The following is a 15,581-nucleotide window of genomic DNA, read 5'->3' on the forward strand; positions in this document are numbered from 1 at the left end:
TCATGGGCGTGGGGTTAGACAGGAAGGAGATTGTTGAACGGTAACATGCAACACAGCCTACCCAGACTCAAAGAGACTCACCACAGCAAATTGCAAAAGGTCTTGAAGCTTTTCCATACCCCACAGAAGGTAGTACGCTTCCGACATGGATAATTGATCATTGAGGCAGGAATTGGGTTTTAGAGGGAGGTAGCAGAACTACCATCAAAGCAGCCGGACGTCATCTTGGACTTCCCACGCGAGTAGGTTAAAATGCTTCCGGTTAGCCAGGCTGGAGAAGGACTAGCTTCATCTGCAACTCACTGTATCCCTGTGTCAGACAAACATGACAAGCAGACGGCCAAGTCTCAGATCTGTCAGGGAACGCACACAACACCCTGTCCCGTCCGCAGAGTTGCACGGGGGAACACTCCCGCCACCTAGGAGAAAGCCACTAGCACCAGGGACTTACCTCGCAACAAATCAAAGCCAACTTCACACTCGACCATACCGCTTCGACAGCCACGCTCTCATCCCGGCCTTAGCACCCTTTCCTATCCGGCGTTAGGGCGCGGGTAGCAGTAGATAAGTAGTAGCCGAGCTGCGACCTGCTCCCGACCCGCGTTCGCCAGCCGACACCCGTTACCCTCGGCCCTTTCCGGCTGATGTGCGGTAGTTGAGCAAGGGAAGTGCTTCGTGCTGCGCCAAGCCAATAACAACGCACGCAATTACCGATGATCAGCGACCGCATGGTCAGTGGGGTTTGGATGTGTGTGGAGCAGAAAGATGACGGGGCGCGTGTGTCGTCAATGGTCCCCACTTGCTGTCGGCGAAGCAAAACGCAAGGCATTGAGGAATTCTGGGCTGCGCGACGGATCATGCAGGGCAATGATGCAGGAGGGAAGGAGGATAGCCTGGTTGCCGGGCAAAGCTTATGCTTGCCGTGTGCTGCTGCTGTCGTCCGCTCCTCTTTCATTTTTCCCCTGGGCGGCTGGCTGCGCGGTTGTGTCACGCTGCAGCGCTTTCCCAGGAGCTCGGATGGACCGATTTAGCCCCGCTGCAGATCCCCCGCCATCCCCCCCAATGGAGCCCCGCGCTGCGTATCTTGGTGCGTTTCCCGGATCCGGGGTATGGCTATAAAGCCGCTCTTCAAATTCCGGAGCACAGTCTAGATTTTCTGCAATTGACGCAAATTCAGCTTTCTCTTTTTCATTTCGACAGCTGATCGTTGCACTTTCCTCCCTAAGAACAACAAATCTTCTTTGCCTCGCGACACTCGCCAGACATGACTACAGCACGAGCCATCGTCTCGCGAGCGCCCTTGAACGACGGCGGCTGGAAGATCGAAGATGTCAAGGTACGAGACGTCGGCGACGACGAGCTGCTGGTGCGCATCGTCGCGTCGGGCATCTGCCACACCGACATCCTGTTCGCCGGATTGAAAGAGGGACCGGGTGTCATCTACCCCTCGGTGAAGGGACACGAAGGTATGTTCGACTTTTCCCCCTTCTCGTGGAGACGATCACGAGTGCGGTCTTTGCAATTTGGTTTCCCCCACACAGCTCGGTCTGTACAACAAAGTTGACGCCGAAGAAAATTGATAGGATCCGGATACGTCGAGAAAGTCGGCAAGAACGTCTCCGTCGCCGCGCCCGGCGACCCCGTCCTCCTCTCCTTCACCTTCTGCGACAGCTGCCAGATCTGCCAGGCCGGCCACCCGGCCCACTGCGTGCGTTTCGGCGAGCTCAATTTCGGCGGCTGCCCTTGCTTCCACTCGTCATCGTCGTCGGACTCGTCCTCGTCCGCCTCTTCATCGACGACTCCAGATCTCCAAGGCAGCTTCTTCGGCCAATCCAGCTTCGCCAGCCGGACGGTCGTCAAGTCGACGTCGGTCGTCAACGTCAGGGGCTTGGTGAAGGACGATGAGGAGCTCAAGCTCTTCTCGCCGCTGGGCTGCGGCATCCAGACGGGCAGCGGGACCATCGTCAACGTCGCGCAGGCCGGGCCGCAAGACACAGTCGCGGTGCTGGGGCTCGGCGGCGTCGGGCTGAGCGCCATCATGGTAAGGAGAGCGGAACACCGCCACCCTCTCTCTCATCCCTCTCCCTACCTATCGCGCAAGGGTGTAAAAACGGTTCACTAACGACGTACGTCCGCACGAGAACAGGCCGCCAAACTCCGCGGCTGCAGGACCATCATCGGCGTCGACAAGATGAGCGACCGCGAGGCCATCGCGCGCGAGCTGGGCGCCACGCACTTCATCGACACGTCCAAGCTGGCCGACCCGACCGACATCGTGGCCGCGGTGCAGGACGTCACCGACGGCTACGGCACCTCCGTCACCGTCGACACCACCGGCTTCCTGCCGCTGATCGAGCGCGCCATGGACTTCACCCGCCTCAAGGGCAAGCTCGTCCAGGTCGGCTCCGCCCCCTTCGACGCCAAGCTCGACGTCCACATCTTCCCCTTCATGGTCGCCGGCAAGCAGTACATCGGCGCCGTCGAGGGCGACGTGCAGCCCGCCAAGTTTGTGCCGCAGATGATCGAGTGGTATCGCGCGGGCAAGTTCCCGGTGGATCGGCTGGTGAAGTACTACAAGGCGGATGAGTGGCGGAAGGCGGTGGATGAGATGCATTCCGGCCACGCCGTCAAGGCGGTGATTACGTGGTGAGAGAGAGTCAATCTTGCAAGAGTTCCTCTGCTCTTCTTCTACATGGTTTGGGGTCAATGCGTTCGAGATATCCCGGGGAGAGGTGGCGTCGTCTTCGGTTTGAGTGCTTGTAGATAGATATTGATCAATGATACCGCATGAATGAATTTCGCACTCTGTTCGCACGAGAGACATTGTGACGGACGCCCCAACGTCTTTCAGTCCAATCCATGCGGCATGGCAGTCAGCCGTCTCCATCCTGAACGTGCGCAGGTCAATTTCGTACCGCCTCTAGACTTGCATGACAGTATGCTGGTACAGACCGCAGTGCTCGGATCTGTCTCGATCCGCCATTTGTCAACAAGGCAGGCGTCTCAGTCGTCGCTTCTGCCAGCATGCCCAACCGGTTGGTCAACCACCGTTACTGGGGACTTGGCCATGGGAATGCAATACCTATCGCATTCCTCCATTCTTGATGCAAGCAGGGCCAACAATCCATGCTGCCAATAGAATGTGTGTACCGGCGGTATACAAAGAGACGGCGTGTCAAGAATCGGCTTTGTATCAGCATCTATGGAAATGGTGTGGCGCTGGAGGACGCTTGATGGATTGCCAGCTCGGGGCGCGTTCATCGCGTAATCGGTGGACAGACGGCGAGTAGTCAAGCAAAAGCGCATGCCTGTTACCATGGCCATGTGGCAAGTGTCCCCACATACGTGATGGCGAGTGTTGACTCCGTTGACCTGTCGTGATTGTCATGAGAAGAGCGGATGATGGAATCTGTAGCCGCCAAATTTTGTGGTTAGTATCTGACGATGGGCCACTGTGCTGACACGACTTGATTTTTCTCCTCTAGCTTTTGGCCAATGAGGCAAGCAGACGCGACGGGTGATGTGTGGACATGATCGTGTCTAATCAGAGCTTGTCGGCTGCATTTCAGTCTACGAGACGGCGTGTGCGTGTCACAACTTGGAAGCGTTCTGAGACAGGAAGCTGAGAGCGTGGCGGACCAATTGCAAGGAGACATGCGCTCTTGACGGTTGCTGTGTTCTGGCATTATTCGATGGCAACAGTGACGCGTCTGGTGAGGACTGACGACTTATAAGGCGTGGTGCTGCATGTGCAAGGGCTGAGAAGAATTGTGGTACCATGGTGGACCAGAGATCAGCAGTGTGGGCAATCGATGGGTGCAGGAAGACGCGTCGAGACGCGTCTGAAGCACTCGGACGTTGCGGATACGGCTTGGCTTTGGTGACGGGATCGGACAAGGTGCAGCTTCGGAGGACACGAGCGGGACCGAGGAGGCCTCTGAGTGGGACGATGGGACCGTCACGTAAGGTTGCTGTCAGAGCTGACAGAAAGCTCCGCCGTCGGACAGGTGAACCTCGGGGCGATGGAGGCAGGAATGGCCGGATTTGGGTATGAGCTGGAGAGGATTGTCCGCGAAGAGCTCCACCGCGCAGGCTTTTCCCAAGCCATTGCAAGGGTTGCGGGCGGCCGAGACCCGATATCGCGCGGAACGCTTGCACCGGGAAACGCGGTGGTCCCGGCGCAGGACCGGGCTTGGGGCAGGCTGCGGTCACGTTGAGCGTGTGTGGATGGCGAGCGCGTGTGTGTTGTGGGCGTCGCGTCGCGTCCATGACGGCTAGCGCGTTGCTTGGCGCGAGGCCATTGAAAAGCTGCCGCGCGCGCTTTGTCTACATCCCTCACCAGCACATCTTCACTACTGCATCCTTTGCCTCGACGTGCCAAATCTCTGCTGCCTCCGTTCCCAATTGTTCCCTCTGCAGAGCATTCGCCATGTCCGCCCAGGCCACCCCTTCCAAGCAGGTCCGTTGCCTTGCCACTGCCGCCATCAAGCGCGTCATGCATGTACCCGGTCCTCGAGCTAACACAACGCGTACCAGGCTGCCTCGGCCGTTGCCAACCTGAGCATGAACGATTCGCCTGCCCAGAAGCTGGACTTCTCCGGCGAGTGGGAGGATGACAACGTCGCCCGCCCGGTCAAGGGCATCCCCGACCTCGAGGACGAGCCCGAAGAAGAGATCAAGCACCCCTCGACCGCGCCCACAATCAGGAAGGAGGAGGCCCACGAGCCCCTGCTCCAGGAGAACCCCCACCGCTTCGTCCTCTTCCCCATCAAGTACCACGAGGTGCGTGTATACCCCGACGCGTCCGGACGCGTCACGCGTAAAGCCGTGTTTTTCAGCGACTAACAACACCACAGATCTGGCAGATGTACAAGAAGGCGGAGGCTTCTTTCTGGACTGCTGAGGAGATTGACCTCTCCAAGGACCTCCACGACTGGAACAAGCGCCTCAACGACGACGAGCGCTTCTTCATCTCCCACGTTCTCGCCTTCTTCGCCGCGTCGGATGGCATCGTGAACGAGAACCTCGTCGAGCGCTTCAGCTCCGAGGTCCAGATCCCCGAGGCCCGCTGCTTCTACGGCTTCCAGATCATGATGGAGAACATCCACTCGGAGACCTACTCGCTCCTCATCGACACGTACATTAGCGAGCCCAAGCAGCGCACCTACCTGTTCAACGCCATCGACAACAGTATGATAGACCCCACACGATGATATGGAGCATGGATCACTAACGTGTCATAGTTCCCTGCATCAAGAGGAAGGCCGACTGGGCTCTGCGCTGGATCTGCGACAAGAACTCGACCTTCGCATCGCGTCTGATTGCCTTCGCCGCCGTCGAGGGTATCTTCTTCAGCGGCTCCTTCGCCTCCATCTTCTGGCTCAAGAAGCGCGGTCTCATGCCCGGTCTCACCTTCTCCAACGAGCTCATCTCCCGTGATGAGGGCATGCACACCGACTTTGCCTGCCTGCTGTTCTCGCACATCAAGTCGAAGCCCAGCCCCGAGGCTGTTGAGAGGATCATCATCGAGGCTGTCGATATCGAGAAGGAGTTCCTGACGGATGCGCTGCCCGTCGCTCTTCTCGGCATGAATGCCACGCTCATGTGCCAGTACATCGAGTTCGTCGCGGACCGCCTGCTGGTGGCGCTCGGCAACAAGAAGTACTACAACGCCACCAACCCCTTCGACTTCATGGAGAACATTTCGCTCAGCGGCAAGACCAACTTCTTCGAGAAGCGTGTTGGTGACTACCAGAAGGCCGGCGTCATGGAGAAGTCCAACAAGAAGCCCGAGACGACGACGGGCGCGCCGGCCACCGTGTCGGGTGACTTCGCCTTCGACGAGGACTTCTAAGCGCATCGCTTGAAGGCCCTTCTCTTTGTTGTTGCTCTATATCCTTGTATCCTTATACGGGTTCTCCGCTTCGATGTTCGCATTTACTTCTTGACCGGCAGGACGCGGGCAGCATTGGGGGCACTAGAGCCGGGCATGCGCGCGGCAGCGCATGCATTCATCTCAACTTCTTCACGACATTCGGGGGGACACACTCTGGCGTTCATGGAAAGCAGCAGGACAGGCATGCTTGGAGTTTGCTTCATTTAGGATAATGATTGGCGCGGTCGATGGCCGCCATAACGTAGATACCACAATTGACACATGGATCGGAAACAACGATGCACAGTGACGGTCGCGTGACGGGCAAGCGAAGGGATTCAGAGACAGCTCAGACAGACATGGGAGACGGGGCCAAGGCGAGTCGCAAGGGTGAGCACGGCGTATGCGAGGAGCGGCGGGCTGTGCGAAGGGGTTGTTGGAGAGTGTTGGTGTTGGGGCGGTGCGAGTGGATCCGTGATGTTTGTGCGAGACGACGAACGGTGGCGCGCCAGAGAGGGCCAGCAAGCAAGCGGCGGCGCTGGCGGCCTACGTCACATTTTGGTTGTCGCGGGACCAGCCACCCAAACACCGGCCGCAATGTAACGTGGAATTGCGGTCATTTGCATCGTATTAGCCACCAACGACTCACAATCACCATCCCGGCCTGCAGGACATGCCCACGGCCACGCAGCGCAGGCAGCAACGGCTCTCGCCACCCTGAAACACCCATTATGAGCCTGGAGGTCGCAGGCCTGAGCTCGAGCGTCGCATCCACCCTTCGGTAGACCCGGACACAGGCCAACACCACCATGCACGACGCACTGCCCAAGATTCGCGTTACAGACCCGCAGAGCCGCGACTCGGTGCCGCTGAGCGCGTCGCCCGCGTCGAACGAGCCGTCGCCGTCGCCGCACGACGTGAGCGACGAGGAGCGCAGCGTGACGCCCGTGTCAGGTACGAGGCAGCCCCGTCCCCGCGACGGTGGGGAGCGAGCATTGAGAGCTGACGGCGGGGACTCGAGCGCAGTGCGATCCAGGTCGAGCGGCAAGACGTCGCCGACGAAGCCGCAGCGCGTAGCCGCAACATCCGCGCCGGCGGGTGCTTCCCATGCCAGCAATGGCCAGCCTCCCTCCGACGCCAGCGGCAATAGTAATAACGACGAGGTCGACCGAGCGCCCATCGACCCCCTTTCGCAGGTGCGCGCAAGCCGCTGTCCCCGGGCAATTGAGATCTGCACGCGCGCGCAGCTGACACTCTGCCACACGACCAGCAAATCTTCAAGCGCACCCAGACCTCGCAAGAGGTGCTCCAGAAGCTCCGCCCCACGGCCGACGATGCCTCGTCCACCCCGCGCCCCTTTGCCGCCGACGGCTCGCAGGGCCCCAGGGACGCGAGCCGCAGCGATACTGCCTCATTGGCCCCGTCGAAGAAGTGAGCCGAGCCCTCCGCACCGTCCACCCCGTGCGCTAGTCGTACTCGTTCATATCCACAATACGCATATTCTCCGCGCCTGTACAGACGGCTTGGCGCGGCTTGCTTGTATTGCGGCGTCCCCGCTCGGCGTGTCAGACGTAAGCGCAGGGCTGAGGCCAGGCTGACACCCTATTTTAAACAGGAAGGGAGTCTCGTTTCTGAGCCGCATCATTGGAAATAAAAAGAAGCACGAGGACGAATCCTTCCCCGATGATGCCGCGAGCGACACCAGACCCGAAGGCATGGACGCCGAACTCTTCTCCCAACCCATCGACAGTAGCATCGGCTACCAGCCGCGCCACCCCCAGCCCCCGGGCTACATCAAGATCCGCTCCAAGTTCAAAAAGGAACGCGAGTTCGACCGCACCTTCCTGGCCCAGCAGCTCCGCACCAATCAACCGCCCGCTCAAGACGAGCGCCCGCCCTCGAGCTCTGGCGCCAGCGTGAGGAACAACACCACCGCGCCCCCGCGGACTAGCAACGTCAACGAGCGGCCCGTTTGGGCTCTGGAGTTCAGCAAAGATGGCAAGTACATGGCCGCCGGCGGTCAAGACGGAGTCCTCCGCGTGTGGGCTGTCATCTCCAACCCAGACGAGCGAACCGCGCATGAAATCTCCGAGGCAGGGACCCAAAAGGACGGGGAAGCACTGCATGTGAACGCGCCCGTGTTCCAGAACAAGCCCTATAGGGAATATATCGGCCACGAGTCCACTATTTTGGACCTGAGCTGGAGCAAGGTAGGTAGGCGCTAGCAGGCATCGTGGGATGGAGTCTAACATCGACAGAACAACTTTCTTCTATCTTCGTCCATGGATAAGACGGTCCGCCTGTGGCACATCAGCCGTTCCGAGTGCCTGTGCACCTTCAAACACGCAGACTTCGTCCCGTCCATTCAGTTCCACCCCAAGGATGACCGCTTCTTCTTGGCCGGGTCCCTTGACAGCAAGCTGCGTCTCTGGAGCATTCCCGATAAGACCGTCGCGTTCTGGAACCAGTTACCGGAGATGATCACCGCCGTCGCCTTCACGCCGGATGGCAAGACTGCGATCGCGGGGACGCTCAGCGGTCTCTGTATGTTCTACGATACGGAGGGCCTCAAATATCAAACTCAGATCCACGTAAAGTCATCGCGCGGCAAAAACGCCAAGGGCAGCAAAATTACAGGGATCCAGGCCATGCACGTGGGCGCTGGAGCGACTCTTGGCGACATTAAGCTGCTGATCTCCAGTAACGATTCGCGAATTCGGCTGTACAGCTTCCGTGACAAGGGCCTGGAGATCAAGTTCCGCGGACAAGAGAACAACTTCAGCCAAATACGAGCGAGCTTCAGTGATGACGCCTCATATGTCATCTGTGGGAGCGAAGATCGCAGAGCTTACATCTGGTCTACTGGAGCAGGTGAGGGCGAAAACAGGAACCAGCGACCGGTCGAAATGTTCGACGCACACAACGCCATAACGACTTGCGCCATCCTGGCTCCAACAAAGACACGGCAACTACTCAGCAATTCCGAAGACCCCGTGTACGATCTCTGCAACCCGCCGCCCGTCACCCTCGTGAGCAGAACGGAGTCGCTATCTTCGAAACACGCGTCCGAGGCTGGTAGCTTACAGGGAACTCCCAAGAGCATAAAGAAGGCGGAGGGCACACCGGCTTACATGGCACGCTCGGCGCATCCCGATGGACAGATTATCGTGACAGCAGACTACCAGGGCAACATCAAGGTTTTCCGTCAAGACTGTGCACATAGCAAGCGTAAGAACGTACCGGACAACTGGGACACATCGTCGGTGTTTTCACGAAGAACAGCGGGATCTGGAGTCCGGCGAAGCAATTCGACCAAAACGCGGGCAAGCAGCAAGAAGCGGAGCGATTCGACGGCTACAACAGCGACGACGGGCACGGATCGCATCTTATCGTGGCGACAGAATATATCGGGCTCGAGCAGCATCAAAGACGGGAAATCAGGAAAGGGTGACCGTAGTGGATCTCCGAGCAAATCTTCCATGGCCTCATCAGCTAAGTCATCAAAGGCGCAGCTTCCCGACATGCCTCCGTTACCGCATCGGACGAAAGACAGCACCCCGTCAATCAACGCACCGGATTCTCCCCCAAGGCCGAAGACGTCAGGCGGGGCTCTGGCATCTCAGTCGCAGCCGCCATTACCGTCGAGCAGTAGCAATCCGATGTGGCTGCATGGCGATAAATCATTCGCGTATTATAACAAGGACGGTTGGCGTAGCCAGCTAGAGAATGCGAGACTACAACCGTCCCTGTCGCTGACCAAAACGGCTAGCTACGTGAGTAGGCTGAGCAGCGAGGAAAGCAGCGTGGAAGGGGGAGACGAAAGGAAGGAATGCAAGAAGTGCGGGTGCAGGAAGTTCAACACAAAGGATTCGGGCAAGACGCGTACTTTGGTCTGCACGAATTGCGGGAAGGCGGCATCTTGATTTCGATTCATTCGCCCATCTGGATTTTGGATCTTGGATTTGATACACACATGCATGTTATTTTTGATTGATGAAGGATTGACTTGGATAAGCTTTTAGTCGATGGTTGGATTGTACGATGCCTAGACATGGGGGCCAGCTTGGAAATCAAAGCTGACGCGAATTAATCGAATACACATTGAGCTTGAATCATCCGCTGGTGAGAGTCATGGCGGCGACACTATTCAATGGGTGATTGATAAGCCGGAGAGCTGATTTCCTCTTTGGGAACGAAACGTGGCCGGACCAACCAAAGTCCGACCGGAGCTGCGCCGCGCCTGCTGCTGCTGGCCACCTGGGCGGAAGCTACCTGTCCACGACTCTCTCTCAGGTTTGACTCTTCCTGCCAAACCACTTCACTTCTCCATCTTCAATCGTCCCATCGTCAAATCAGCGCCGACCAATCCATCAAACAAGCCCGAATATACCTTTTCCCATCGATTGAGACGACACCACCGCCATGGTCCGCCTCGTCAACACCCTCCTCAGCGGGCTCGCGCTGCTGGGCGCCGCCGCGGCCCAGGTGGCCGACCTCACGCCGGACAACTTCGACGACATCGTGCTGAAGTCGGGCAAGCCGGCGCTGGTCGAGTTCTTCGCGCCGTGGTGCGGGCACTGCAAGAACCTGGCGCCCGTGTACGAGGAGCTGGGCGCGTCGTACGCGTGGGCGGCGGACAAGAAGGTGACGATCGCCAAGGTCGACGCCGACGCGCACCGGTCGCTCGGCCAGCGCTTCGGCGTCTCGGGCTTCCCGACCCTCAAGTGGTTCGACGGCAAGACCGACAAGCCCGAGGACTACAGTGGTGGTCGTGATCTTGAGAGCTTGCAGGCGTTCGTGGCGGAGAAGAGCGGTGTCAAGGCTAAGGCCAAGGCGAAGGCGCCGAGCGAGGTCGTCATGCTGGATGATGCGTCGTTTGGAGAGGTGGTGGGGAGCGAGAAGGACGTGTTGGTTGCGTTTACGGCGCCGTGGTGTGGACGTGAGTGCTTTTCCCGTTCATTCTCCATTCCCACTCTTTCCTTTTTTCAGATTGCTAACCAGTTTTCTTTTTCTCCCCCTCCAGACTGCAAGAGCCTCGCCCCCATCTACGAGACGCTCGCCCAGGACTTCAAGCTCGAGCCCGACGTCGTCATCGCCAAGGTCGACGCCGAAGCCCCCAACGCAAAGGCCACGGCGCAGCAGCAGGGCGTCAAGTCGTACCCGACCATCAAGTTCTTCCCCAAGGGCAACTCGGCGCCCATCGAGTACGGCGGCGGCCGGTCCGAGGCCGCCTTCGTCGCCTTCCTCAACGAAAAGGCCGGCACGCACCGCGCCGTCGGCGGCGGGCTCGACTCGCTCGGCGGCACCGTCGAGGCGCTTAATACTGTTGTCGACCAGTTCCAGGGCAAGTGGGCGGACGGCGTCGAGGAGGCGAAGAAGGTGGCGGCCGAGGCCCAGGGTAAGTACAAGGATTACTACGTCAAGGCGTTCGAGAAGATCGCGGCCAACGAGGGCTACGCGCAGAAGGAGATTGCCCGCCTCGAGGGCATGCTGAAGAAGGGCGGCTTGGCCCCCGAGAAGGTGGACGACCTCACGAGCAGGACAAACATCTTGAAGCTGTTCGGCCAGAAGGACGAGGGCAAGAGCGAGTTGTAAGTAGTGGCTGTTGCTGGCCACTTTTACTAAAAACTCGTGTGAGAAAATAGTGGTCGCAAACGGCGCTTTGTAACCGACCGGGGCTTGGAACGAATGGGGTGGGGAGGAACGAACGTCCTAACGAAACGAGAGCGCTGGCTTGTTGAGATGAGATGGTAGAAGGATCACTATGATGGGAGAAGGACCACTCTGATGGGAGACTCGGGACGTGAAGGGAAGAAAAATGAGTTTGGACGGCTGGTTTATTGATAGCACCCTATGGGAATGTGATGCGTGATGATTCAACCCCTTTTTTATGCAAACGTTTGAGCGCAAGTGAGGCAAAAACAAATAAAGATTTGCAAACATGGTTACTTATTAGTCACCTTTGCCCAACGTTTAAGGTCTTCTTCACGTACAGCTTCCTCTAGCTTTCCATCTTCTCCAACCTTTTGCAGATCGTAAATCCATTCTCCTTGCGAAGAGAAAACTGTTCTCTTGAGCCGATATACCCCGGGTGGCGGTCGCGGTCGCCTCGAGCGTGACAGTTTTTCCCTTATCGACGCTTTGCCAATCCGCACTTCGCTGCCGTTATCGTATCGCGGTTTCTACTTGATGATCAGTCTATTCGTTCATTATTTGTCCGGGTACCCGTACCGTGTATAGCTTCAACAGAAACTGTGGGATGGCGTGTGTGGGCTGGTTCTGAAAATCGTAGATCCACGTCCGATTCGTTCCATCCAACTTTGACTGAGAGACGTAATACTCTCTCTCGTCTTTCTCCCAGCCCTTCAGCATCACTCTTTCCCCCTCTTTGTACTCGGGTCCCTGGACACCGTTACTTGGCCTGGCGCAAACCAAAAAAAAATAAGCTGAGCCATAGAACCTTCAGCCACTTACCTCACGCAGTAGTTCTTCCGCCAGGACGTGATGCTGAGTTTTACCTGGAGCTGCTGTCGTTTCGCGAATTCCGTAATCCCAGGGTACCATATCTGGTACGTCTGTGATGACATACTTCTTGTCTGGTTGAGCGAACCAGTAGACCTCGGCCCCCGAATGAAATATTGGTTCCTAGGGATGATACGTTAAATAGAGTTCCAGTGGTCTCAAAGAAGGAAATGCAATTTGCTACCGCATGGTGATCATATCGCCTTTTGGAAGAACTTTCAGGTTCCCTCGAAGCCTTCAAATTTTTATTCAAATTTTTAGGAGCCATATCGCCCTAACGCCTCTCAGGGATATGCGAATCCGTTATGAGATGCTCGCTGGTGATAGCGTACAAGAACGGCAGCGAGAATCAACAAATTTATAGACGCCTGCCGACCAAAATCGCTGGACGCCTACGGAGTAATCGGCTTGCAGTAAAAAGGCCACGTAGCTATAATATGCAGAACGATTAGTCGTGCATCTTGATCCGCTCTCGTTATTGGTGAGGGCAAGGATTGGAAGTGATAAGACCGCGAAAGAGATGAGTCGGCCCCCAAGGCCCTGCAGCCACAACCCGAAACAGAACAAGACAATCATTGCCGAGGTGCCAATCCCGACGGCCTGCATCAACGTCCTAGACTGGGCTTTTAACTTCATCTATAAAAACGTGGTTGGTAGCTTCCCGCGAACACGGATCATGTATAACGGAATCGCCAGAGGGAACGAAAAATGAATGAAAGGCAGGGAAATGACGATGGTCAGTTTCAAGGCCCAACACTTCTTATTCCATGTTTTTCCTTTTAAACCCATGTACAGGTCAAGAAGCAAACGCATACCCCGCGGGGTATCCAAAATTCTCGGCTCAGATGTCCACGGACTCAAGCCTGCAGGTCTTCCGACGCTTCAAGCGCGCAAGGATGCGTGTCATACTTGCGAAGCAAACGGAAATAATGCGCCTCGAAAAGGAACTCGACGCCATCGACTCCCAGGACAGAAGAGAAGGCTACGACGAATATCTCAGAAGTTTTGCGAAGGACCGAAACCACCGAAGAAAGCTGAAAATCTGGGAACTGGAACGCGCGCTTCTCCAGTACGGTCAGTAGTGCACCCCGCACCATCTTCTCGTCACCGAAGCAGAAGGCCCCGAGCCAGATGATGGACAGTAGATTCATGGAACTTGCAGACGGATTCGTTCAAAGAGCTCACCGGGCGTTGATCATGCCAGGTCCCGAAGACCAGAGCCTGGAAAACCTGGATAGACTGATAAAGGGTCGGTTCGATGAAGACGAGACGGCTTACATAGACGAAAGCGTACGGGAACTGATGTACATCGGAGTAACGAGGGGCGGTCGCGGAATGGAGACGTTCATGCCGGTTGCCGACCGGATCGTGGCATGGATGTATCTCTGTCGGGACAAGGTAGGTAGCTTTGGCCGGTGAGACGGCTTGACGAGGCTGATGTCTCTCAGTTGACAGGTTCTAAATACCCCAGCCCCATCTCGAAACCCATCATTCTCCGGGTTGCAAGAGGTTTGGTGGCTGCGCTGACCATTCTGGTTTTGTTGGTTCCCATCATCATCTTGAATATTGTCCAAAGAGCTGTGTGGAAGTTCGTCATCATATTTGTGGCTGCGGCCTGCTTCGTTTCGAGCGTGGCCATGTCGAACACTGCATCTGCGGGCGAGATATTTGTGGGGGGAGCTACTTACGCAGCTGTTCTTGTTGTTTTTGTTTCTCAAAATGGCGTCTGAGATGATCTCTGTATTGTGTCGATCCAGTCTTTGGCGAGTCTTTGATGGTCTGCCTGGAATGGTGAATAGGGTAAAGGAAGATGACTATACAGAGCCACCATAGCTTGTTGCTCTTTCTTCACACACGCTGAAGACTCATCCTCACTGTTGCAATTACCGAGACGAACAGTCCACATGTCAGAAAAAGGGTCGGTCACAGGAATGATCCTACATCCGCTTGGCCATCTTAAGTTTTGCAACCGCCGGCACCCAGAGCTTCTCGTGGGTCCCTTCAAACCGTAATACTAAGGCAAAGGTTGCTTGGGATGTATATGTTGTTCGCCAACATGACAACAGCAGCGATAATTGTAGACCGAGGACGGCGAGGAGATCCCGCTCCGGTTTCAATTTCTGCTACCTGTCCTCCGCAGAAAGCTGTAGCCGAGGAAAACAGTAATCGGGACCTTCTCTCCACTCGCTAATATAAGCCCTGTGCGAATCTCTGTATCAGAGTCCATGAAAGCGCACTGATGACGTTTCGTCCCGCAGCTTGGACATCAGGGCTTAGTTGGGGCTCGCTGAAACAAAAGACGCGGGTACGTCCAGATTCTCCAGTACTCCCTCACAGCTCAGTGGCTGTAAACACGTGTCCGGCACTCCCCTCACCCGAAAACTGTATCAAGACAAAGAAGCAAGCCCCCTGCTGTACTTTCCTCATGTGTCATGCATATGTGCCCAGACGCGTGCTGTAAATGCCCATTCGTACCACTGCTGGAACAATACGAAACGAACCGACCGCGGAGAATGCAGCGGTCACACATAGCCGAACGCCACCACACACGCTTGGCTCTATCAAAAAGTCCGCACGCCAGCACCACGACTTCCCATTGTGTTTCCCAGGGACTGTGGCATCGTTCAAGCTTTTCTGAAGGTATTTACTAAATTAGCGAGTTCTCTTTCATCAATGCGATGGTGGTGTAGTTGGTTATCACGTCAGTCTAACAGGATGCAATGCGTCTAACGCAACGCTCCAGAACACTGAAGGTCCTGGGTTCAAGTCCCGGCCGTCGTAACAAGCAATATGACAGCGCGACGCGCTTCCTTTTTGCGCTTTCGTGGTGTGGAGAAGGTTGAGGCAAATTTTTCCCAATTTCGCACCATGTGGTCCGTGCGTCGGGTCACGTGACATTTTTGTCTGGGACGTCCCGGCCATCGAAACTGACCTTTCACAGGCCAATTTTGGCCTGCTGATGATCCGGGAGGATGTCGAGGCACCAGGCACTAAAGAGAGCAGCTCCGGGGGGAGGAAATGCGTGGTGCCGTTGTCGGCTGGCAGTCTTTGCAGCAGCTCGTGATGTGCTTTTTTTCGGGTCCCCAGCCCCCCGCAACGCCAGCTGTATGTACGCCGATGAATTGGTGAGATCACAGCGTATCGATACCGGTCGCTTCCTAGAAGCGATGGTCTGACATGATTG

The 15,581-nt window shown here is 56.7% G+C and overlaps 4 protein-coding genes and 1 non-coding gene across 5 annotated transcripts; all 5 read left to right on the forward strand.

Annotated features, from left to right (window-relative positions):
• Window positions 1-1,264: 1,264 nt before the first annotated feature.
• On the forward strand, window positions 1,265-2,650 carry SLS55_002719 (uncharacterized protein; the record flags this gene model as incomplete). Its single annotated transcript, XM_066774200.1, has 3 exons — window positions 1,265-1,466; window positions 1,806-2,041; window positions 2,147-2,650. The coding sequence occupies 3 exons, from the start codon at window positions 1,265-1,267 to the stop codon at window positions 2,648-2,650; spliced, it is 942 nt and encodes a 313-aa protein (XP_066636767.1).
• A 1,779-nt stretch (window positions 2,651-4,429) lies between these two features.
• Window positions 4,430-5,854, forward strand: RNR2 (Ribonucleotide-diphosphate reductase (RNR), small subunit; the record flags this gene model as incomplete). The annotated part of the gene is made up of 4 exons (XM_066774201.1): window positions 4,430-4,501; window positions 4,537-4,782; window positions 4,857-5,190; window positions 5,244-5,854. 4 exons carry the CDS (start codon window positions 4,430-4,432, stop codon window positions 5,852-5,854), a joined length of 1,263 nt encoding a protein of 420 aa, XP_066636768.1.
• An 830-nt stretch (window positions 5,855-6,684) lies between these two features.
• On the forward strand, window positions 6,685-9,798 carry SLS55_002721 (uncharacterized protein; the record flags this gene model as incomplete). The annotated part of the gene is made up of 4 exons (XM_066774202.1): window positions 6,685-7,071; window positions 7,146-7,306; window positions 7,491-8,085; window positions 8,134-9,798. The coding sequence occupies 4 exons, from the start codon at window positions 6,685-6,687 to the stop codon at window positions 9,796-9,798; spliced, it is 2,808 nt and encodes a 935-aa protein (XP_066636769.1).
• Window positions 9,799-10,297: 499 nt separating this feature from the next.
• SLS55_002722 (uncharacterized protein) lies at window positions 10,298-11,470 on the forward strand (the record flags this gene model as incomplete). Its single annotated transcript, XM_066774203.1, has 2 exons — window positions 10,298-10,814; window positions 10,899-11,470. 2 exons carry the CDS (start codon window positions 10,298-10,300, stop codon window positions 11,468-11,470), a joined length of 1,089 nt encoding a protein of 362 aa, XP_066636770.1.
• Window positions 11,471-15,072: 3,602 nt separating this feature from the next.
• Window positions 15,073-15,178, forward strand: SLS55_002723. The gene has a single exon. It is a non-coding gene; the product is annotated as a tRNA-Val (tRNA).
• Window positions 15,179-15,581: the final 403 nt, after the last annotated feature.

Source organism: Diplodia seriata (genome assembly GCF_021436955.1).
Source record: "Diplodia seriata strain FDS-637 chromosome Unknown scaffold_2, whole genome shotgun sequence".
Taxonomy (NCBI): domain Eukaryota; kingdom Fungi; phylum Ascomycota; class Dothideomycetes; order Botryosphaeriales; family Botryosphaeriaceae; genus Diplodia; species Diplodia seriata.